At 43.3% G+C, this 25,469-nt stretch overlaps 1 protein-coding gene across 1 annotated transcript in view; it reads left to right on the top strand.

Moving 5' to 3' along the window:
- Positions 1-20,079, top strand: part of LOC133556903 (uncharacterized) — a gene marked incomplete at its 5' end in the record, with an annotated part of 40,213 nt that extends 20,134 nt beyond the window's left edge. Inside the window, one exon of the mRNA XM_061907254.1 lies at positions 20,049-20,079. Within this exon, the coding sequence (XP_061763238.1) occupies positions 20,049-20,079 (31 nt within the window). The remainder of the gene's footprint in view (positions 1-20,048) is intronic.
- Positions 20,080-25,469: the final 5,390 nt, after the last annotated feature.

The following is a 25,469-nucleotide window of genomic DNA, read 5'->3' on the forward strand; positions in this document are numbered from 1 at the left end:
CACCAAAGCTGCCCTTTGTCACCGATTCTGTTAATAACTTTTATGGACAGAATTTTTAGGCACAGTCAGGGCGATGAGGGGATCCGGTTTGTAGCTGCAGGATTAGGTCTCTGCTTTTTGCAGATGATGTGGTCCTGATGGCTTCAACTGGCCAGGATCTTCAGCTCTCACTGGATTGGTTCGCAGCCGAGTGTGAAGCGACTGGGATGAGAATCAGCACCTCCATGTCCAAGTTCATGGTTCTCGCCCGGGAAAGGATGGAGTGCCATCTCCGGGTTGGGGAGGAGATCTTGCCCCAAGTGGAGGAGTTCAAGTACCTAGGAGTTTGCTCAAAAGTGGGGGTATAGTGGATCGTACGTTTGACAGGCGGATCGGTGCGGCATCTTCAGTAATGAGGACGCTGTATCGATCCGTTGTGGAGAAGAAAGAGCTAAGCCAAAAGGCAAAGCTCTCAATTTACCGGTCGATCCATGTTCCCATCCTCACCTATGGTCATGAGCTTTGGGATATAAAAGAAAGGACAAGATAACGGGTACAATGAGTTTCCCCCGCCGGGTTGCGGGTCTCTCCCTTAGAGATAGGGTTAGAAGCTCTGTCATCCGGGAGGAATTTGGAGTAAAGCCGCTGCTCTTCCACATCAAGAGGAGCCAGATGAGGTGGTACGGGCATCTGGTCAGGATGCCACCTGAACGCCTTCCTAGGGAGGTGTTTATGGCACGTCTGACCGTCATCATCGTCGGGGGGACAGGCGCCGTCGTCGTGGGAACAGGCGGAGTTGTCGTCGTCGTGGAAACAGGCGCCGGAGTGCGATCCAGCATAGGGACAAGTGCTGGAGTGGGATCCAGCCTAGCGTCAGGTGCTGGAGTGGGATCTAGCCTTGGACTTGGACTAGGACAAGGAATAGGACTTGGACTAGGACTATGACTTTGACTAGGACTTGGACTTAGACTCGGGCTATGACTTAAATGAAGGCTAGGACTAGGAATTGGACTATGACTATGACTTAAACGAGGGCTAGGACTAGGACTTGGACTATGACTATGACTAGGTCTATGACTTAGACAAGGGCTAGGGCTAGGACTATGACTAGATCTATGACTAGGACTTGGACTAGGACTAAGACTAGCACTTGGACTTGGACTAGGGCATGGAGTAGGACTAGGGCTTGGGCTAGCTACAGGTGTTAGCCGTGGTGCAGCTAGCCGTGGTGCAGGTGGAGGTGGCCTAGCTGGGGCTTGCGATTTGGCACGCCGGAATACCGGTGGGGGAGGCCGCGCCGGAGGTTGCGGTTTGGCGGGCCGAAAGTCCGGTGATGGAGGTCTAGCTGGGGGTTGCGGCTTGGCAGGCCGAAATACCGGTGGTGGAGGCCTCGCCCGAGGTGGAGGCTTAGCGCAGCTGTGCTACTTCCGTAGCTCAGCTCCCAGCACTAGCCCCCCCCTCCTTTATTTTTCAAATAAAGCAATAATGGCATTTTTTGTCATCCCCTTTATTTAGAAAAGTACCGAAATACATGTTGGTACTGGTACCAAAACATTGATATTGGAACAACCCTACTACACACATACATACTGTACATTGGGTAGCTGTTAACACTCAGTAAGTATGGCTTCCGGTCCGTCACTCAAATACGTCCATGTGCAACATAAACACAAATAACAATTTCTACTGTAAAAAAAAATGCACACCTACATCACATGTTAAGTGATTGAATTGATTTACAAACCCCGTTTCCATATGAGTTGGGAAATTGTGTTAGATGTAAATATAAACAGAATACAATAATTTGCAAATCATTTTCAACCCATATTCAGTTGAATTTGCTACAAAGACAACATATTTGATGTTCAAACTGATTGACATTTTTTTTTTTTTTTCCAATTATCATTAACTTTAGAATTTGATGCCAGCAACACTTGACAAAGAAGTTGGGAAAGGTGGCAATAAATACGGATAAAGTTAAGGAGTGCTCATCAACCACTTATTTGGAACATCCCACAGGTGTGCAGGCTAATTGAAAACAGGTAGGTGACATGATTGGGTATGAAAACAGCTTCCCAAAAAATGCTCAGTCTTTCACAAGAAAGGATGGGGCGAGGTCCCCTTTGTCCACAACTGTGTGAGCAAATAATCAAACAGTTTAATAACAACGTTCTCAAAGTGCAATTGCAAGAAATTTAGGGATTTCAACATCTACAGTCCATAATATCATCAAAATGTTCAGAGAATCTGGAGAAATCACTCCACGTAAGCGGCATGGCCGGTAACCAACATTGAATGACCGTGACCTTCGATCCCACAGACGGCACTGTATCAAAAACCGACATCAATCTCTAAAGGATATCGCCACATGGGCTCAGGAACACTTCAGAAAACCACTGTCACTAAATAAAGTTTGTTGCTATATCTGTAAGTGCAAGTTCAAGCTCTACTATGCAAAGCGAAAGGCATTTATCAACAACATCCACAAACGCCGCCGGCTTCGCTGGGCACGAGATCATCTAAGATGGACTGATGCAAAGTGGAAAAGTGTTCTGTGGTCTGACGAGTCCACATTTTAAATTGTTTTTGGAAATGTTGTTTTCTCAGTTCCCAAACGTTTATTGAGTGTTGTTAAAAGAAAAGGTGATGTAAAACAGTGGTGAACATGCCCTTTCCCAACTACTTTGGCACGTGTTGCAGCCATGAAATTCTAAGTTAATTATTATTTGGAGAAAAAAAAATAAAGTTTATGAGTTTGAACATCAAATATCTTGTCTTTGTAGTGCATTCAATTGAATATGGGTTGAAAAGGATTTGCAAATCATTGCATTCCGTTTGTATTTACATCTAACACAATTTCCCAACTCAAATGGAAACGGGGTTAGTAGATATGTTTGATATGTCATGTAAAAGCTGCGTTCTCTGAACAAATATATCAATATTATTTCTAGTGGGGGCTTCACGGTGGCAGAGGGGTTAGTGCGTCTGCCTCACAATACGAAGTTCCTGCAGTCCTGGGTTCAAATCCAGGCTCGGGATCTTTCTGTGTGGAGTTTGCATGTTCTCCCCGTGAATGCGTGGGTTCGCTCCGGGTACTCCAGCTTCCTCCCACCTCCAAAGACATGCACCTGGGGATAGGTTGATTGGCAACACTAAATTGGCCCTAGTGTTTGAATGTGAGTGTGAATGTTGTCTGTCTATCTGTGTTGGCCCTGCGATGAGGGGGCGACTTGTCCAGGGTGTAACCTGCCTTCCGCTCGATTGTAGCTGAGATAGGCGCCAGCGCCCCCCGCGACCCCAAAAGGCAATAAGCGGTAGAAAATGGATGGATGGATGGATATTTCTTGTGGAGTGTAGTTGTACTGAATAGAAACAGAGTGATAAATCTAGTTGACATATTGAATACTTTTTTTTTTTAAAACAGTGTTGATAAAATACTTCCTGCTCTGAGGCGATATAGTACATCATGTTGCAGGCATTCAACCTCCTCTGCAAATAGAAATGTTCACTAAATGGCATTTTTTCACATCTTTATTTACACAAATCACATGTAGTACCGACTATAGTGTTGATTGTTACCGATATCGACAAGGAACATCGATACAGGTATCGCACCAATAAAATCCTAACAAATAAATTGCTAACCACGAAGATACCATACAATAATATTTGTTTAAATAAGCATTATTATCTTTGGAAAGGACACGCCGTCTGCTCTTGTATATTTGGAAGCCAAATCGACCTGCTTTACTTAAAATGTGTCCTCTTTTGTTGCTTTTATCGCAGTGAAATGTCAGCATGCAGCGCTTTGGCCTTTTCGTGCCCTTCTTCTTGTGTGCAAATAATAAGTAAGAAGGGAGATGCCATCTGCAGTTGTTGTCAGCACTCCGCAGTACCAGTGTTGTTTCATGACCAATCACGTGTTCACTAGTTCATTCTTTTTGCCAACAAAATGTTTTTTTTTTCCATATATAAGCCGCAGATATATATATGTTGCGAAATAAGTTAATGACGCTGAAATATTTTCTGATTGTTTATTCAATCACTCAATCAATGTTTATTTATATAGCCCTAAACTCCAAGTGTCTCAAAGGGCTTCACAAGCCACAACAAGATCCTCGGTTCAGAGCCCACAAAAGGGCAAGGGAAAACTCACAACCCAGTGGGACGTCAATGTGAATGACTATGAGAAACCTTGGAGAGTACCGCAGATGTGGGTGACAACCTTTGGGGGACACCGGATGCAATGGACGTCGAGTGGGTCTAACATAATATTGTGAAAGTCCAGTCTATAGTGGATCTAACATAATAGTGAGAGTCCAGTCCACAGTGGGACCAGCGGGAGACCATACCAAGAGGAGACGGGTCAGCAGCTCAGAGATGTCCCCAACCGATGCACAGGTGAGTGGTCCACCCCGGGTCCCTATTCCGGACAGCCAGCACTTCATCCATGACCTGTACACCCCCTTCCACAAGGGAAAGGGGGGCAAAGCAGAAAAGAAAAGCAACGGCAGATCAACTGGTCTAAAAAGGGGGTCTATTTAAAGGCTAGAGTATAGAAATGAGCTTTAAGATGGGACTTAAATGCTTCAACTGAGGTGGCATCCCTAACTGTTACCGGGAGGGCATTCCAGAGTACTTGAGCCCGAATAGAAAACGCTCTATAGCCCGCAGACTTTTTTTGGGCTCTGGGAATCACTAATAAGTCGGAGTTCTTAGAACGCAGATTTGTTGCGGGGACATATGGTACAATACAATCTGCAAGATAGGCTGGAGCTAGGCCGTGTAGTATTTTATACGTAAGTAGTAAAACCTTAAAGTCACATCTTAAGTGCACAGGAAGCCAGTGCAGGTGAGCCAGTATAGGCGTTATATGATTTATATGATCAAACTTTCTTGTTCTTGTCAAAAGTCTAGCAGCCGCATTTTGTACCAACTGTAATCTTTTAATGCTAGACATAGGGAGACCTGAAAATAATACGTTACAGTTATCGAGGCGAGATGTAACAAACACATGGATAATGATCTCAGCGTCTTTAGTGGACAAAATGGAACACATTTTAGCGATATTACGGAGATGATTTTATGGACCCACTTGTTCCAATCAGCTAAACAGACTTAATAACTACACGGTGAAGTTTTGGTGGATTTACTGAGGAATTTGTGAAAGTGAAACAACACAAAAAAAATGCTATCGTAAATTAATTATACCAACACTGACACTAAACGTTTTAGCATATTAGCTAATGCTAACGACGCTCATACGAATATGCATGAAAACACTCCTACAGAAATCACACATGGGACGGTTTAGCAGGTATGAATTGTTTCGGTTACATTGTAAAACTTACAAAGGTTGCTTGCAGTGATAAATGAAGAATACTCAAGAGAAGAAACGCCAAGGATGGTTAGAAAATGGAAGGACAGGCTAAACCAGGGTTCACCAACGCTGTGCCCGCGGGCACCAGGTAGCACGTAAGGACCAGATGAGTCGCCCGCTGGCCTCTTCTAAAAGTAACTCAAATAGCAGCACTTACCAGTGAGCTGCCTCTATTTATTATTTATTTATTATTTATTTACTAGCAAGCTGGTCTTGCTTTGCACAACATTTTTAATTCTAAGATAGACAAAACTCAAATAGAATTTGAAAATCCAAGAACATATTTTGAAGACTTGGTCTTCACTTGTGTAAATAAATTAATTTATTTTTTTACTTTGCTTCTTATAACTTTCAGGAAGACAATTTTAGAGAAAAAATACAACCTTACAAATGATTTTAGGATTTTTAAACACATATACCTTTTTAACTTTTAGATTCCTTCCTCTTCTTTCCTGAGAATTTAAATCAATGTTCAAGTATTTATTTATTTATTAGTATTGTAAAGAATAATAAATACATTTTAATTTAAGGCTTCATTTTAGCTTCTGTTTTTTCGACGAAGAATCTTTCTGAAATATTTCTTCAAACTTATTATGATTAAAATTCAAAAAAATTATTCTGGCAAATCTAGAAAATCTGTAGAATTAAATTTAAATCTTGTTTCAAAGTCTTTAGAATTTCTTTGAAAAATTTTTGTTCTGGAAAATCTGGGAGAAATAATAGCTTGGTCCAATTTGTTATATATTCAACAAAGTCCAGATTGGATTTCAACCTATTCAAAACATGTCATCAAAATTCTAAAATTGATCTTAATCAGGAAAAATTACTAATGATGTTCCATAAATTATTTTTTTAATTTGTTCAAAAAGATTCAAATTAGCTAGTTCGTCTCTTCATTTTTATCGGTTAAATTTTGAATTCCAAGGAGTTGAAATGGAAGATAAACTATGTTTCTAAATTTAATTTTAATTTTTTTCCTGCTTTCTCCGCTTTTAAACCGTTCAATTAAGTGTTTTTTTCATAATTTATCCTCTACAAAAAACCTTCCGTAAAAGGAAAAAAAATGTACGACGGAATGACGGACAGAAATACCCATTTTTTTATACATATAGATTTATTTATTATAGGTAAATTGAGCAAATTGGCTATTTCCGGCAATTTATTTAAGTGTGTATCAAACTGGTGGCCCTTTGCATTAATCAGTACCCAAGAAGTAGCTCTTGGTTTCAAAAAGGTTGGTGACTCCTGGTCTAAACGGAAGGGCAATGCAGCACTGCCGAAACTGCAGTGAAGGAACTTGTCCAAAAGATGGCGCCATGGCACACACAATAACACACTTTCAGTGTCGTTGCATGTTTTAAAAAAAACAAAACTATTCGCATTATGTCCTTCAGCGAAGAAAAATCCATATATAAGCCGCACTTGACTATAAACCACATATATATATATATATATATATATATATATATATATATATATATATATATATATATATATATATATATAAATATATAAATATATATATATATATATATACATATACGTTGTGAAATGATTTATTTACACTGAAATATTTTGTAAGTGTTTATTTACATAACATAATTGTTTCCAAATGGTGTCTGTAACACGGCAGTAAAATGGCTGATCAAACAAAAAAGAAGTAATGGTCATGGACCCACTAGCTGCACAAGCTAGCTCTCTGATCAGCTAAACAGACTCAATAACTCAAAGGTGACTTTTTTGGTGAATTTACTGGGGAATTTGTGAAACTGAATCAATACAAAAAGAATGCCATTCAGACACTCGTAAATGTGTTGACATATTAGCTAAGGCTAACGACACTACCCTCATTACATTACGATAGCGTGCACAAATATGCATGAAAACACTCCTACAGACATCATACATGGGACAATTTAGTGAGTTTAAAACGTTTTAGTTCAACTTACATACGTTGCTTGGAGTGATGAACGAATGGGGATGGCGTGGCGCAGCTAGGAGAGTGGCCGTGCCAGCAACCTGAGGGTTCCTGGTTCAATCCCCACCTTCTACCAACCTCGTCAAGTCCGTTGTGTCCATGAGCGAGACACTTCACCCTTGCTCCTGATGGGTCATGTTTAGGGCCTTCCGTGGCAGCTCCTGCCATCAGTATGTGAATGTGGAAATAGTGTCAAAGCGCTTTGAGTACCTTGAAGGTAGAAAAGCGCTCTCCAAGTATAACCCACTTTACCATTTTTTACCATGAATGAAAAATTCATATGAGTAGAAACGCTATGGAAGGCTTCTAGACTAACTTGGCGGAGAAAAAGAAGACATTATATGTTTGTTTTTTCTTAAACTGTGTTAGAAGACGTACACTTCTGTTTATTGTCATTCAAATTTGAACTTTGCAGTTCAGATAAGAACAACATTTTGTTGCATTAGCTCATGGTAGTGCAGGGTGGCTGTAATCGGAGAAAAACATCATAATTTATAAGCCGCAAGGTTCAGAGTGTTAGAAAAAAGTATCGGCTTCTAGTCCGGTTCTTTCAATAGGTGACACTAGTTGGCCCTGAATATTCCAAATGACATATCAGAGCATGTCATATACCTTTTAGTCGCAGTGCTGAAGGCAGATATGCACCTGTCTTCGAAAAAGAGGACATCCTGACCATCTCACCTCATTTTCCAAAGCAGAACAGGAAAGGAAAAAAAAAATAGAAAGCATTTCCTGCCGCGCATGTTAACACTCCACTGAGCCAAAGATGGATCTGCATGGTAGAAAGATGAGCACACGCTGAGATATTACTTCACATGACAAGTGCAACATATTTGCAGCACAACCCACCCACAACCCTCACACTCGGAGGACGAAAGGTACGTCTAACACAGGGGTCTCAAACTCAATTTACCTGGGGGCCACTGGATGCAGAAACTGGGTGAGGCTTTACCGCCCTAAGGAAAACCAGGGCAGGAAAGCCAACCCTCACGATTTTCCGGGAGACTCCTGAATTTCAGTGCACCTCCCAACATTTTCCCGAATTTGTCCCAATTTTCACCCGGCCGACATTATTAAGGGCTGCTGTGACTGCACCGCCTTTAACGTCCTCTACAACAGTGGTTCTCAATCTTTTTTCAGTGATGTACCCCTGTGAACATTTTTTTATTCAAGTACCCCCTAATCAGAGCAAAGCATTTTTGGTTGGAAAAAAAATAGATAAAGAAGTAAAATACAGCACTATGTCATCAGTTTCTGATTTGTTAAATTGTATAACAGTGCAAAATATTGCTCATTTGAAGTGGTCTTTCTTGAACTATTTGGAAAAAAAGATATAAAAATAACTAAAAAACTTGTTGAAAAATAAACAAGTGATTTAATCATAAATAAAGATTTTTACACATAGAAGTAATCATCAACTTAAAGTTCCCTCTTTGGGGATTGTAATAGAGATCCATCTGGATTCATCAACTTCATTCTAAACATTTCTTCACAAAAAAAGAAATCTTTAACATCAATTTTCATGGAACATGTCCACAAAAAATCTAGCTGTCAACACTGAATATTGCATGGTTGCATATATTTTCACAGTTTGTGAACTTACACTCATATTTTGTTGAAGTGTTATTCAGTAAATATATTTATTAAGTATTTATGACTGACTGCTATTTTTTAGAATGTTTTTGATAAATCTTGGCATACCTTCAGGTAGTGTACCATCTATAAGAGAACTACTGCTCTACAACTCGTCATTGGGCACATAACAAACTAAAGTAACAACTCTAAATCACGTTGTGCGAGACTTGTGCAGAACAACGTTAGTGGCTGCAAGACATACTTAATCAACAGCCATACGGGTCACACTGGGGGTGGCCGTATAAACGACTTTAACACTGTTAAAATCTGCGCCACACTTTGAACCCACACCAACCAAGAATGACAAACACATTTTGGGAGAACCTCCGCACCCTAACACAACTTAAACACAAGAGAATAAATACCCAGAACACCTTGCAGCCCAAACTCCCCCGGGCTACAATATACACAACCTCAACCGACGCAATTAGGGAGTGTAGGGGCGTGGGGGGTTGGTGGTAGCGTGGGTGTGTGTATTGTAGCCCGATGAGTCAGGGCTGCATGGGATTCTGGGTATTTGTTCTGTTGAGTTTATGTTGTATTACAGTGCGGATGTTCTCCTGAAATGTGTTTGTCATTTATTTTTGGTTTTGGTTCACAGTCTGGCACATATTTATAACAGTGTTAAAGTTTTTTTACGGCCACCCTCAGTGTGACTTGTGTAGCTGTTGATCGAATATGTCTTGCAACATCACACATGTGGACTGCTCAGCCAAATGTAACAATCAAATAGGCTTGCACGCTGTCTGTACAGGATTCAGAGGGCGTTAAGTACATTGCCATTGCGGCACCCCCTGAGTATTGTTGATTGGGTAAAAACGACAGGGATTACCAGAGAATGGATACTCTGATATTAAAGGGACTTTCGTGAAAATTGGGAACGTTGGTAAGTATGACGCTGTCAAGTTCCGTTCATATTAAATCCGCGGGCCACATATACAATAAATTGTCATGTCAAAGTGCGGGCCGCAAAACAACGTCTCGCGGGCCGTAATTGGCCCGAGGGCCAAATGTTTGAGACCCCTGGTCTAACACATGTTGTTACCTGGAGTGATGATGCTGGATGGACCCACACATGTTGATACCTGCAGTGATGATGCTGCATGGACCCCCACAGAGGACACACAGGAGCACTTGACATTTCCTGTCAGCGCGTCAACACACACAGACACACACACACACACACAGACACACACACACACACCCACACACACACACACACACACACACGCACAAATCATCAATCCGGCCCTCCAGACGTTCTACATCATTCATTTAGACCTTTAATATCAAAGCTGTATTTGCCATTATAATGTGCAGTGCTGTTTTTAAATGACCATAAGTCTTGAACTATAGAAAGTATTTCAATGGTTGAAATCTGCACTTTTGATTATTTTAGGAGTTATTACGGTAATCTAGGTCACAGCAGCTCAGACCAGGAACAAAGCGGAGTGGGCGGGGTTTGTTTTCAGAGAAGCCACCCCAACACATGTGTCAGGAACAGATGCAGAAGCAGATTTTTACAACAAATATCTGCATAAAAGTGATAATATATCATATAGTAGGTGTTTATTACACTTTGCTGTTTGTTACACTTTTGTTGTGTTTTGCTGGATTGTAAAAGATGTGTATGGAGGTGCTGGTCTGAGAAGTAAAAGATGTTCATATGTTGTTGTTAATCATTGTTTTATTGTTCATAGCATAAAATGTATTTCGATACTTTTCGGTTCTTTTCTAAATTAAGGGGACCACAAAAAATGTAATTATTGTCTTTATTTTAACAAAAAATGTTAGGGTACATGAAACATATGTCTATTATTGTATATAGTCCTGAAATAAAATAGTGAACATACTTGACAACTTGTCTTTTAGTAGTAAGCAAACAAACAAAGACTCCTAATTAGTCTGCTGACATATACAGTAACATATTGTGTCATTTATCTACCTATTATTTTGTTAAAATTATGTAGGACAAAATGTAAAATTGATTATTAATCTACTTGTTCATTTACTGTTAATATCTGGTTATTTAACATGTCCTATCTACACTTCTGTTAAAAGGTAATAATCACTTATTCTTCTCTTCTTTGATACTTTACATTAGTTTTGGATGATACCACACATTTAGGTATCGATCCGATACCAAGTAGTTACAGGATCATACAGTGGTCATATTCAATGTCCTCATGTGTCCAGGGACATATTTACTGAGTTTATAAAAATTACATGAATAAAAAAAACAACAACAAAAAAAACTAAATACAATTTTGTGATGCTAAAAAATACCAACGTAATCATAGTAGTATCGACTAGATACGCTATTTTACTTGATATCATTACAGTGGATGTTAGGTGTGGATCCACCCATGGTGTTTGTTTACATTGTGATGCCGGTGAGCTATTTATTGTATCCTCCTAGGGTGGGTATGAAGGATGTTTAGCTATCCCTCGTTTTTCAGGAAAAGTACTTTAGTTTTCGCCAAGGAGGCGAGGATTAGTGATTTAGAAGTAGCTAAAACACTGCCGACTGCGGATGGATGTTAGCTGCTAGCTAGCTAGCCATGTCTTAAAGTACCTCTTCCTGAGGGTGTTTCAGTGTTATAACTTCACCTTTATCTTTAATTTTTACCCCAAAATGAGTCCATTCTCCCTTTTCTGTCTACACACTGTGTCTGCTTGTAAGTACTCTGTGTGTGCGCGCTGCCGGCCGAACATGCTCCTCTGCTTGTAAAACCAGCAATGTCATTCATGCTCAGACAAAACTGAATCCATTGTTTTTCACCCACAGATTCAAATATAAACTATTATTAATAAACTATCAAAATAATACAAAATTATTATTATGTACTAATATTCATCACTTTGAGATCCTCTCACCGAAACTTAATAATCAGGTTAGATATCCATCGGTAATAATGGACTCAGACTTGAACTTTACCAGACACATGAAGTCAATAACATCTGCAGCTTTTTACCACCTGAAAACATTGAAAATATCAGAGGAATAATGTTCAAATCACACTTGGAAAGACCAATCCATGTCTTTGTGTCAGGCAGGTTAGACTACTGTCATGGTCTTCTTACTTGGCTCTCTAAACCAGTTGTAAAGCAGAATGCTGCTGCTCGAACCACGACGAGAACAAGGAAATAAGACCATATTAGTCCAGTGCTTCGGTCACTGCCCTGACTTCCTGTAGCACAAAGAATAGACTTTAAAACAATTTTCTTTGTGTCAAACTCCTTTCATGGTCTTCTGCCAAAGTGCATCTTGGACAAACCATATGAACCATCTCGGCCTCTTGGTGTCAGAATTGTTACTAACAGTTTGGTTATATTTTGGTTTCTTTCCTGCCAGCACTCTTATTTTAGTTCCGCTTCCTGCATGTCTCCCTGAGTGCTGGTTTCCCTCACCTGTCCCTGATTGGCAGCCTGCCTCGCCCCCCAGTCAGGGCTCGATGATTGTTTCCTGTTTTCTGGTTCTTGTTTTGCCTGCATATGCACTTTCCTTTTTTACAATAAGGTCATGTGGACCTGCGTTTCAGTTTTATGCTTCTAAAATCTGGAGTAGTCTTCCTGAAGATGTCAGACGGGGCTCAACATGGCCAATGTTCGAATCCAGCCTGAAAACACTTGTATTTAATTGTGCATATGGTAACTGAAAGTCTTTCATCTACACCTGTTGATTCCATCCATCCATCCATTTTCCACCGCTTATTCCCTATCGGGGTCGCGGGGGGCGCTGGCGCCTATCTCAGCTACAATCGGGCGGAAGGCGGGGTACACCCTGGACAAGTCGCCACCTCATCGCAGGGCCAACACAGATAGACAGACAACATTCACACTCACATTCACACACTAGGGCCAATTTAGTGTTGCCAATCAACCTATCCCCAGGTGCATGTCTTTGGAAGTGGGAGGAAGCCGGAGTACCCGGATTGATTTTTTTAATTGTGTGAATGTTTCAAACATTCACACATATCGTTTTCTATACCAAAATTAATCTATTTCTTCTTCTTCCTCTTCTTCAGATTTTGGTGCACTCTACCTTCCACATTTTTCATCCGATTCAAACCGTTACAACTTCAAACTGTTCAGTCTCTTCAAACTGTTCAGTCTATGTCCTTGAGAAATTCCAAAAATTCACAGATTTCCCAGAATTCCTGTTTTTCCGGGACACTTTTCCCATTCAGAATGAATCGGCCATTTTTCAAACTTCCCCCATTTCCACATTTTCAACCTATTCAAACCATTCCACCTTCAACATATTCCCCTCATCCTGAAAATCCAAACTATTTTTCCAAATTGAAAAAAATTCCAGGAATTCCCAGAATTCCCGTTTTTTCAAACCTTTGTTTTTACCCTTTTTTCTGGCGTCGACTTCTTCCACATTTTTAAACCCATTTCAACCGTTCCACAGTCAAAACATTCCTCTTAATCAGGACAAAACACGGAGTTGTTTTTTGAACTGGAAAAATTCCTGGTTTTCCGGGAATTCCATTTCACAATAAAACACGTTACTACTTCAACATTTTTTGATCAATTTGGAAGATTCCCAAACCAACCATTTCAACATTCATTTTTTTTTTTTTTTTAAATCGCTCTTTCCCCCAAATTCAAAAATTTCCATGAAATCCCCATTTAAAAGAATGGGACATTTTTCCAAGTTGCACATTTCCCACATTTTTTAACCTGATTGATTGATTGATTGAAACTTTTATTAGTAGATTGCACAGTACAGTAAATATTCTGTACAATTGACCACTAAATAGTAACACCCGAATACGTTTTTCAACTTGTTTAAGTCGGGGTTTACGTTAATCAATTCAAACCATTCCAAAATCAACACATTCTGTTGTGATCCGATGGTCGGATCATCACCATATTGTTATTTTTGTTCCATTTTTATATCACTCTGCGGTTTGACATACTTAGTTCCTGTTTTGTTCATTTCCAAGGTCACTCATTAGTTTCAGCTGCTACTCTCTTTTCCAGCACACCTGTCTTGACTAATCACCACCTGTTTATAAGCCAGCGTTTTCTGTTCACTGATTGTCGGATCTTAGTTTGTTCACATACATCTGTTTACGACTTGTCTCTCACTCTCGTTTTCGCTAGCTCTCACGCTAAGCTTTATTTTATTCCTAGCTTTCACGCTAGTTGTTTTGTGTTTCTTTTTGTGTGCCTTTGTGCTTCAGTTTGTTTGTCCTAGCTTTCCATGCTAGCGCTTTTATTTGTTTTTTCTATTTGTATCAGTGTTTTTGTTCAAAGCTCCTTTTGTTTAATAAATCCCTTAGTTCTTACCTTTTTGCTGTGTTCTTGCTGAAGCATCCACGGAGGACCGAATCCGGCATTACAATGCCACACAAGCGTAACAGTAAGATCCGACCAAAGAATGGTTCCTTCGCGTCTGGCAACCACGAGGACGCCTTCGATGAAGGTACATGGATGGTGTTTCGGGCGATGGAGGCAGAGACTCTCCGATGCAACCCGGATGAAAGTATCATGTGGGGTCCCTGATCCCCATCGATGTTTCCCGGTCCGGTGAGTTTCCCTCCCGCAGCGCTCGCGCTCGTCCACGTAGGCGGAAGCCGCGAACGATGGCTTCGTCCCGTGACAGTGACTTTCCCACCCCATGCCTCCCTCCTCATAAACACAGCAACCTACAGTCAGCATACAAGACCCCTACACCATTGTTTGGGGACCCAATAACACACTTTGCTAACAGTTTTACAGACTGTGCAAATTCCCAACTTGTGTCCCGCGCAGATGACGTCATTTCGTCGACGCCCCCCGGTAACGCAAACCCGTCCTCCGTTGATGACATCATCAACGAGGAATTTTTTTTTGAAGATTCTCTTTCTCATCCATTTTCTAACGACAATAACATTAATAACAAAATACAGAATTACCAGGACATTTTTGCTTTTTATTATTCTGGTAAATCCCAACCATCTGCTTTTTCAACTCCACCTGTAAAACCTCATTCTCCGCCCAAGTCCAAGGTTTTTTCTCCCTTTTCAAAGGGACACTCTGGACAATATAGAGGGGAGGAGTCTGCCCGCCTCCAAACCTCCCACCACCCTCCCTTATGGTCAGTCCCTGACCACAGGGAACGGGTCTGGGATTCCCGTCTGGAGGGGGGGGGCTATGGCCTATAGCTTGTGTTGCGGAGGTAGCGCAGACGCTACCTGTTCTTAAAACTGTCAAACCGCAACCTCCTATGAGGCCACCCTTACCTGTTTTTCGGCCCGTTAAACCGCTAGCTCCTCCTAGGCCGCCTCCACCTGTATTCCGCTTAGCTCTTCCTCGTAGACCTCCTCCACCTGTGTTTCCCCCGGCCAAGTCTCAACGGCCTTGTAGACCTCCTCCACCTGTTTTTCCCCCGGCCAAGTCTCAACGACCTTGTAGACCTCCTCCACCTGTGTTTCCCCCGGTCAAATCACAACGACCAAGTAGACCTCCTCCACCGGTGTTCAGACTTGCGAGGTCATTACCTCCAGCACGTCCTCCACTACCGATGTTCGGCACTGTCCCTAACCTGGTTTTTACACCAAAAGTAGACTCTCGCCTGGTTTTCACACCAGAAGAGGTTCCTAACCTGGTTCCCACACCAGCTTCGGTCTCTCGCCTGGTTCACACACCAGCACCGAATCCTAGTCTGGTTCTCACGCCAGCAATTGACTCTTTCCTGGTCCTCGCACCAGCACCTGTTCCTAAGCTGGAACCCACTCCAGCACCAGCCCTAAAGCTGGAACCCACTCCAGCATTAGCTCCAAAGCTGGAGACCACTCTAGCACCAGCTCCAGAGCTGGAGCCCACTCTAGCACCAGCTCCAGAGCTGGAGCCCACTCCAGCACCAGCTCCAAAGCTGGAGTCCACACCAGCTCTTAAGTTGGAACCCACTCCAACACCTGCGTCAACGACTGCGGTTTCCACGCCGACTACTACGCCTTCTTCCACGACGCCGACTACTACGCCTTCTTCCACGACGCCGACTACTATGCCTTCTTCCACGACGCCGACTACTACGCCTTCTTCCACGACGCCGATGACTACGCCGGCCTCCACGACGGCGACGACTACGCCAGACTCCACGACGCCGCCTTCTTCGGCTGCAGCACCTGCTCCTCGGCTGAAACCAACGCCTGCTCCTTGGCTGAAGCCAACGCCTGCTCCTCGGCTGAAGCCAACGTCTGCTCCTCGGCTGAAGCCAACGCCTGCTCCTCGGCTGAAGCCAACGCCTGCTCCTCGGCTGAAGCCAGCGCCTGCTCCTCGGCTGAAGCCAGCGCCTGCTCCTCGGCTGAAGCCAGCGCCTGCTCCTCGGCTGAAGCCAGCGCCTGATCCTCGGCTGAAGCCAGCGCCTGATCCTCGGCTGAAGCCAGCGCCTGATCCTCCGCCGGCCTCTGCACCTGCTTCGGCTGAAGCCCCCGCACCTTCGTCTGCTGCTGCCAAGCCTCCTCCACGTCTGCCACAGGTGTGGCCTCTGCGAGGTGGTCCACCTCGACGGGCACCTCATCCTGCAAGGCGGCCACTGATGTGGCCTTTTCGAGGTCGGCCGCCAAAACTCTTTCGGCAGCGGCGTTCCATCCGCCGCCGCCACATTGCCTGTCCTCGGTGGATTCGGGGGCATGCGACCTGGCGACCCTCCACCATGGCCTCCCTCCGCCCTCCCTTCTTCTGTGGACTGTCTTGTTGTGGGGAGGGGGTTCAAGTTTTTTCTTTTTTTTTTTTTTTTTTGGACATCTGGTATCTGTCTCTTTTGGGGGGGGATACTGTTGTGATCCGATGGTCGGATCATCACCATATTGTTATTTTTGTTCCATTTTTATATCACTCTGCGGTTTGACATACTTAGTTCCTGTTTTGTTCGTTTCCAAGGTCACTCATTAGTTTCAGCTGCTACTCTCTTTTCTAGCACACCTGTCTTGACTAATCACCACCTGTTTATAAGCCAGCGTTTTCTGTTCACTGATTGTCGGATCTTAGTTTGTTCACATACATCTGTTTACGACTTGTTTCTCACTCTCGTTTTCGCTAACTCTCACGCTAAGCTTTATTTTATTCCTAGCTTTCACGCTAGTTGTTTTGTGTTTCTTTTTGTGTGCCTTTGTGCTTCAGTTTGTTTGTCCTAGCTTTCCATGCTAGCACTTTTATTTGCCTTTTCCATTTGTATCAGTGTTTTTGTTCACAGCTCCTTTTGTTTAATAAATCCCTTAGTTCTTACCTTTTTGCTGTGTTCTTGCTGACGCATCCACGGAGGACCGAATCCGGCATTACAATGCCACACAAGCGTAACACATTCCACTCATACTGGACATTTAAACTAACACTTTCCCAAGTTCCAAACCAAGTTCTGGTTTTCCAGGAAAATCAGACTCTTCAACATTCAAACTACATTCTGTCAGCATTTCACTTCAACGTCAGCATTGGAGCATTCCCACACAATTCCTTCAGGTATTGCCTCATCTAAATACAAACCCTGTTTCCATATGAGTTGGGGAATTGTGTTAGATGTAAATATACACGGAATACAATGATTTGCAAATCCTTTTCAACCCATATTCAGTTGAATGCACTACAAAGACAAGATATTTGATGTTTAAACTCATAAAATGTATTTTTTATTTTTTTGCGAATAATAATTAACTTAGAATGTCATGGCTGCAACACGTGCCAAAGTAGTTGGGAAAGGGCATGTTCACCACTGTGTTACATCACCTTTTCTTTTAACAACACTCAATAAACCTTTGAGAACTGAGGAAACTAATTGTTGAAGCTTTGAAAGTGGAATTCTTTCCCATTCTTGTTTTATGTAGTGCTTCAGTCGTTCAACAGTCCAGGGTTTCTGCTGTCGTATTTTACGCTTCATAACGCGTCACACATTTTTGATGGGAGACAGGTCTGGACTGCAGGCTTGCCAGGAAAGTACCCACACTCTTTTTTTACAAAGCCACGCTGTTGTAACAGGTGCTGGATGTGGCTTGGCATTGTCTTGTTGAAATAAGCAGGGGCGTCTATGAAAAAGACGGCACTTAGATAGATAGATAGATAGATAGATAGATAAATAGTACTTTATTTATTCCTTCAGGAGAGTTCCTTCAGGAAAAGATGGCAGCATATGTTGTTCCAAAACATGTATGTACCTTTCAGCATTAATGGTGCCTTCACAGATGTGTAAGTTACCCATGCCTTGGGCACTAATACACCCCCATAGCATCACAGATGCTGGCTTTTGAGCTTTTGCGTCGATAACATTCTGGTTGGTTCGCTTTCCCTTTGGTCCGGATGACACAATGCCGAATATTTATAAAAAAAATTTGAAATGTGGACTTGTCAGACCACAGAACACTTTCCCACTTTGCATCAGTTCATTTTAGATGATCTCGGGCCCAGAGAAGCCGGCAGCGTTTCTGGATGTTGTTGATACATTTGCATAGTAGAGCTTTGACTTAAACTTACAGATGTAGCAACGAACTGTATATAGTGACAGTGGTTTTTTTGAAGTGTTCCTGAGCCCATGTGGTGATATCGTTTCGAGATTGATGTCGGTTTTTGATACAGTGCTGTCTGAGGGATCGAAGGTCGCAGTCATTCAATGTTGGTTCCAGCCATACCATTTACGTGGAGTGATTTGTCCAGATTCTCTGAACCTTTTGATGATATTATGGATCATAGATGTTGAAATCCCTAAATTTCTTGCAATTGCACTTTGAGAAACATTGTTTGACTATTTGCTCACGCATTTGTGGACAAAGGGGTGTACCTCGCCCCATCCTTTCTTGTGAAAGACTGAGCATTTTTTGGGAAGCTGTTTTTATACCCAATCATGGCACTCACCTGTTCCCAATTAGCCTGCACACCTGTGGGATGTTCCAAATAAGTGTTTGATGAGCATTCCTCAACTTTATCAGTATTTATTGCCACCTTTCCCAACTTCTTTGTCACATGTTGCTGGCATCAAATTCTAAAGTTAATGATTATTTGCAACAAAATAAAAGTTTATCAGTTTGAACATCAAATTGTGACGGACTTCCTGCCGTCCTGGTGTGGGTTGCGTTGCCATCCAATACATGACGCATTGTAGCAGGTTTGACTTGAGTTTATTATTTCAATACACATCATTACGTCTTCTTGCCTGTCTTTCGTGTCACTTTGCAGTGCGCGGGCGCTTCCTGCTTCTGGTCACGGAGCACCTTGCGTCTGTGGCGGGGGGCTCATCGTCTCTCGGGTCTTGTTCGTTGCTCGTGGTCAGTCTTCTCTGGTGGTTCCTTCTCCTATTTCTCCTTAGATTGCTCCTCCTTCCCCCTTTTTATGCTGCAGCAGCAGATGGAGAAATTGTGAGCAGGTGTGTGGTGTACGCACCTGACTCAAATTGCTGCTGTCGTGCCGCTCTGCGTGCGTCACGCCTCTCCTTTCTGCTGCATGCCCCGCCTCCTGGCCTCCATTTTTGTCAGGACAGTTGCTCCTCTCAGCCCGCTGACGGCCCGACGGCTGCGTCTCTCCACACAAATATGTTGTGTTTGTAGCATATTCAACTGAATATGGTTTGAAAATGGTTCGCACATCATTATAGTCTGTTTATATTTACATCTAACACAATTTCCCAACTCATATGGAAACAGGGTTTGTATGATAGTTTGTATTTTCTGATTATAATTTGAATCATGTCTTCTTCTTTTAATTTTCTGTAAAGCACTGAAAATTCTCTCGTGTTTACATATATATATATATATGTACGCACACACATAAGTACTTACGCTCCCACATACATACACAAATACAGTACATACCTACACACTCAAAGTTCATACATCCACACGCACATTCACTGTACAAACATACATATACACATACTGCACATATACATTCACTGTACAAAAATCATCATCGGCATCGCAGTCTCGGAAGCCCATTGATTTCCTGTGCCTCGGAGTCAGGTCTTGTCGCAGCGTTTCCTGTGGCTGCGTAGGCCAAAAAGTGAGAGACATTCCCGACTGCAGATGTCACATATCCAAACCAGTCCCATAGATGTTGCCGGTGTCATTGAGCCCTGTTTCTTTCTCTTTGTCCTCTTAGCCTCATAGTGTTTGGCCAGGGTGGTTTCTGACTTGAGCAGCCCGCTGTGGAGTGCCTGCTGCCACTAAAGGCGATCCTGGGCTGCATCTTCCCAGCTGTCGAGGACTTGTTTGCAGACGTTCTTGTAACGCAGCTGGGGACGACCAATCTGCCTCCTTCCTGTTGTGAGTTCAACATAGAGGATGTCTTTTGGGTTTCGCCCATCGTCCATTCGTTGGACATGGCCCAGCCAGCGGAGACGTCGCTGCCTCAATAGGGAGCGCATGTTGGAAAGCTGTGTTCGCTCCAGGACTGATTGGTTTGTGATCCTGTCCCTCCAGGTGATGCCCAGTAAACGCCTAAGGCAGCAAAGATGGAATATGTTTAGCCGCCGCTCATAGTGGGAGTATGGGGTACAGGTTTCACTACCGTACAGTAGAGTGCTGGTGACACAGGCTCTCTACACCTGCACCTTAGTGTGGCTAGTGAACTTGCTGTTTTCCCAAAAGTTGAGGCAGCTTTTCGGATGCGGCCACTGAGTGTTACTGAGTGACAGGCTGTCGGTAATGTTGGAACCGAGGTAGGTGAAGGTTTTTACAACTTCCAGGGTGTAGTTGTTGATGGTGATACGGGGGGGAGGTATGAGGGGTAGGGGATGTTCGGTTCACTGTCCCATCGTGTTGGTTTTGTTCAGACTGATGGTCAGGCTGAAGTCCCGACAGGCTTTGGTGAACTGATCCATTAGGGTTTGCAGGTGCTCCTGGAAGTGTGCTTCAACTGCTGCGTCGTCAGCAAACAGCATGTCCCGGATGACGAGTGGCCTGACCTTTGTTTTTGCATTCAGACGGGCAAGGTTGAATAGTTTACCGTCTGTCCTTGTGTGTAAGTAAACTCCTTCAGTTGCTGTACCAAATGCTGAGCGCAGGAGGAGGGAAAAGAAGATTCCAAACAGGGTGGGGGCCAGCACGCATCATTGCTTGACACCACAGCAGATTTGGAAGGGGTCTGATGTGGACTTATCAAACTGGATGGTGCCATGCATGTCGGTGTGGAAAGACTGGAAGATTAAAAGGCGTTTGGAGGGACAACCTATTCGTTCAACCAACTGAAAGAGGCCACTCCTGCTCACAAGGTTGAAAGCTTTGGTTAGGTCAATAAATGCCGTGTAGAGTGTTTTTTTCGGCTTTCTACACTTCTCCTGCAGCTGTCTCAGAGAGAAAATAATGTCAGTGGTAGACTCTCCTGCTCTGAACCCTACCTGAGATTCTGCGTATATTTTCTCAGCGAGTACTTGGAGTCTATTCAGTGCACACCAACAGGATCCTTAGTGCCGATTTTAAGGGAAACCAAGTAACAACAGTCATGAGTGTATACTCTTCCACCAACGTGGCACAGATTGAGGATGTGGAAAGTTTTTATGATGACCTGGAACAGCGATCCACAATGTGCCTGCTCACAACTTCCTAATAATCCTGGGGGACTTCAATGCAAACTAGGACTGGAAGACGCACCCTTCACGTACCACAAGAATACCAATCGCAACAGAGACAAAATAACTGCCCTCCTCACGGGACAGAATCTGCTGGCCACCAACACCCCGTTCTGTAAGAGGATGGGCAAGAAATGGACGTTCCAAGACCAAGCCACCAGTATGCGACGTCAACTGGACTATATAACGGTAAGGAGGAAGAGGAGGAAGTCCATATTGAATGCAGAGGCCTACAGTTCATTCGATACAGTAGGCTCTGATCACTGTGTGGTCGCTACAAGGCTGCGTCTGAGCTTGACTGGGATGCCTTTGCGGGTCTGCAGCTCCTGTGCTGGAGCTGCAGACTTAAAAGGAGTGGATTTGATTGCTCCAAGTGAGAGCCTTCCTGATCGCAGCTGTTGGGAAATGTTGTCTGTAATTCCAGTTTTGTCCTCTGGGGGGAAAGGGAGCCAAACTTACGTTTGGACATGAGGCCCTTCTGTTTGGGTGAAGGTTTTAGCCTTGTGTAGAGTTTGCCAAAACACCTCTCATTCAATCTTTCCATGGGTATCCATGGAAAGAATGAATGAGAGGATCGCTGACTGTAGGCAAACTAAGTGTGCGTGGTTGGTTTAGGTGGTTGTGCCAAAATGTTCTATTCCGGTTCCTCAACCAACTGTCTTACGTCTGTGCAGAAAGGTGGCTTGGAGCTTTTCCTTTCTGCTGCTTGAATTTGGATGGCTGGTATTTGCTTTTGGGGCTTTTGTCAACAGGGACACAGTAGCTTGGGAAAACCCGGATGTGGACATCCCTCACAATGCCTTTATTGTCCGGACTGGTGCTGACAACTCTTTTAGTGCGTTCTGGTCGCATAACCAGACAATGTCTCCCACAGTGACATTTCTTTCAGTGGTATGCCACTTGCTTCGGACAACGAGATGGGAACCTGTAAGTTGACTCCAGGATTTCCATAACTTGGTTACCTCTGCCTGACTTTCCCTGAGGTAATTCAGGCAGAGATAGCTGGAAAAGTCAAATGTTTTGGGGTCTCCACTTTGAGATGCTCGACCAAGCAACAGGCTGTTCGGTGTGACATATTGTATACAGTTTTCCCGACTTTGAACTCTGGCATTAATTGGGCGCTCATTTGCGAGGTTTGCTGCAGTGTAGAGGGCTGTCTGGAACTCAGAGAAGCTGAGCCCGGACTCCTTGCCAAGACTCTGGAGTGCCCTCTTTGCAACACGTACAGCGGCCTCTGCTGCACTGTTCCTGTGCGGTGAGTCAGCTGGGTGAATTTTCCACATCCATTTTGTTGTATTCTTGGCTGCAGTGTCTTCCAGCACTGTGTGATCCAGGCCATTGAAGTAGCTGTACAGTTCCTCTCGTAAAAGTTTTGCTCCAAAGAAATTGGTGCCTGGATCAGACCAGATCTTTCTTGGATGCCCCCTGAGAGCTGTAAACCGTTGGTAAGCCATCAGAAAGCTGTCTGTTGATGGTGTGTTCATCAGTGCAGTGTGGATAGCTCTGCTGCCCATGCAACAAAAGACAACTCCCCAGACTTTTGAGTGATACTCTTTTCTTAACAATATCTTGTACTTGGTATGGTCCGAAAAGGTTTAGTGTTGTAAACTCAAAGGTTGCAGCAGGCTCTGTCCTCTCTGATATCAAGTCACTCATTACTTGTCGGCACTTAATTGCTCTTGACTTCCTGCAGGCCATGCAGCCATCGAGAGTCTTTTGAGCAATTCTTCTGCTCCTTAATATCCATGCTTTCATCCTCATCCTGAGCAGTGTGCCAGCCACTCCATCATGGCTCTCATTGTGCGCCTCTCGGGCCAACAGTGTAGACACCCAGGCATCATAGGGTAGGAGTGGGACACAGCAGTGGTCATCTTTGAATGATTGCACTCGGCCACCACAGACCAACAGTCCAGAGTCCTGTTCTTTGTAGACCACCAGCCTGTCAGTAGTTGAATTTGGGAAGATTGCGCACTCTTGTGCTACAAGAAAAATGTCTCTAAGGGCATCTTTCCTTTCTTCTACAGAGATGGCTCCTCTGGAGGAGACTGCCTCCCCCTTTGGCCATGCAAGGCCTGACCTCGTTGACAGAACCTTTTTGCTGCCCTCCAGACCATTGCAACTGTTTTGACCTGTCTGGTCAGGACACTGAACCGTTTGACATCCACAAGGCTTTGAACAATTGACCCTCCTGGTGGCCGCCTCTGTTCTGTTTGGATTTGTTTTATATTGTGTTCGGGCACTTTTCCCAGAAACTGTTTCTGAGCTTGGGCCATTGTCAACACAGCAGCAAATGCTTTTCTCTGCAACTTGTTGATGCTCTCTCCGGCGGTGGTTGTTGGTTCCTTTGCAGATTTGGTTGGCCACTCAATTTCTGGCAGACTCAAGAACTCGGGTCCATCTTGCCACGCCGAATTTTCATTCAGATCCTGAGGGCTTAATCCTTTGGTGATGACATCTGCAATGTTTTGTGACCCAGTGTTTCCACAAACAGTCCTGTACTGCTGTGCTGCTTTGAATCTCTCTGATCTGGTTGGCAAAGAATGTTCGATAGCCATAGCTTTCTTGGTGTATTGCTCAGAGGACTGTTTGACTGTCAACAAAGTGAAACCACCTTCTGACTTGAATTTGGTTGTGCAGTTTGGAAACTTCCTGAGTCGTGAGGGCGAACACTGCTCCACACATTTATGCTTTGACAGCATCACCTTTGTGGTCCAATCCAATCCAATCCACTTTATTTATATAGCACATTTAAACAACAAGAACGTTTCCAAAGTGCTGCACAGCCATGTTAAAAACAATATTAAAATCAATATTATGTCCCACCAATGACTGAATAAAAGCAAAAAATAAATAAATATAAAACCAATATAAAACCAATATAAAAATAAATATGATTAAAAACAATTTTAAAGGGTAAAAGCAATTAAAACAGTAAAATAGAAATCAAAAAGTATCAAAAACACAGAGGACAACAGAGGACAGAGGATCACACAACTCACGTAGTGTTAAAAGCTTAGTGCCGACCACAGAGAAGGCCCTGTTTCCCCTGATTTTAAGTCTCGTCTTGGGCACCACGAGCTGGAGCTGGCTCTGGGACCTCAGAGCGCTCGCAGGAGTGTAGATTTGGATGAGGTCCGAGATATACTGAGGTGCCGGTCCATGTGCCAGTGCAAACTCTGAAGAATTGGGGTGATATGCTGACGTTTCCTGGCCCCTGTTAAAAGTCGTGCTGCTGCATTCTGGACTAACTGCAACGGGGAGATAGCTTTTTGGCTAATGCCAGCATAAAGTGCATTGCAGTAGTTCAGGTGACTTGAAACAAAAGCATGCACGACTTGTTCAAAAAGGTTAAAAGATAAAAACGGTTTAACCTTTACTAAAAGACGAAGGTGATAAAAACACGATTTTAAAACGCCATTGACTTGTTTGTCAAGTTTAAAATTGCTGTCTATAGTGACACCAAGGCTGGTGACTTTGGGACGCACATAATTTTGCAATGGTCCCAAGTCAGTGAGGGCCGGACCAAAAACTGAAATTTCCGTTTTTCTCTCATTCATTATTAAAAAATTCTGGGCTAACCAAGCCGTGACGTCGCATAGGCAGTTGAGAAGGGGTGTCAGGGGGCCGTGGCCTTTTGAAATTGGCATATCAATTTGGCAGTCATCTGCATAAAAGTAATATAACACTCCATGTTTCTTAAAAATCTCTTCAAGAGGGAGAAAGTAAAAAGAAAACAGGATGGGGCCTAAAATAGATTCCTGGGAGACACCACAGTAAAGCGGGGCAGAAGAAGAGGTGGCGTCCCTCAGCCTGACAGAGAAGGACCTCTCTGATAGGTAGGATCTGAACCACTGTAATGCAGTCCCTCTGACACCCACACAGTCTCTCAGGCGGTCTAAAAGAATTGTGTGGTCGACTGTGTCAAAGGCAGATGTAAGATCTATAAGCAATAA

The sequence above is a fragment of the Nerophis ophidion genome, linkage group LG07 (assembly GCF_033978795.1).
Source record: "Nerophis ophidion isolate RoL-2023_Sa linkage group LG07, RoL_Noph_v1.0, whole genome shotgun sequence".
Classification (NCBI taxonomy): domain Eukaryota; kingdom Metazoa; phylum Chordata; class Actinopteri; order Syngnathiformes; family Syngnathidae; genus Nerophis; species Nerophis ophidion.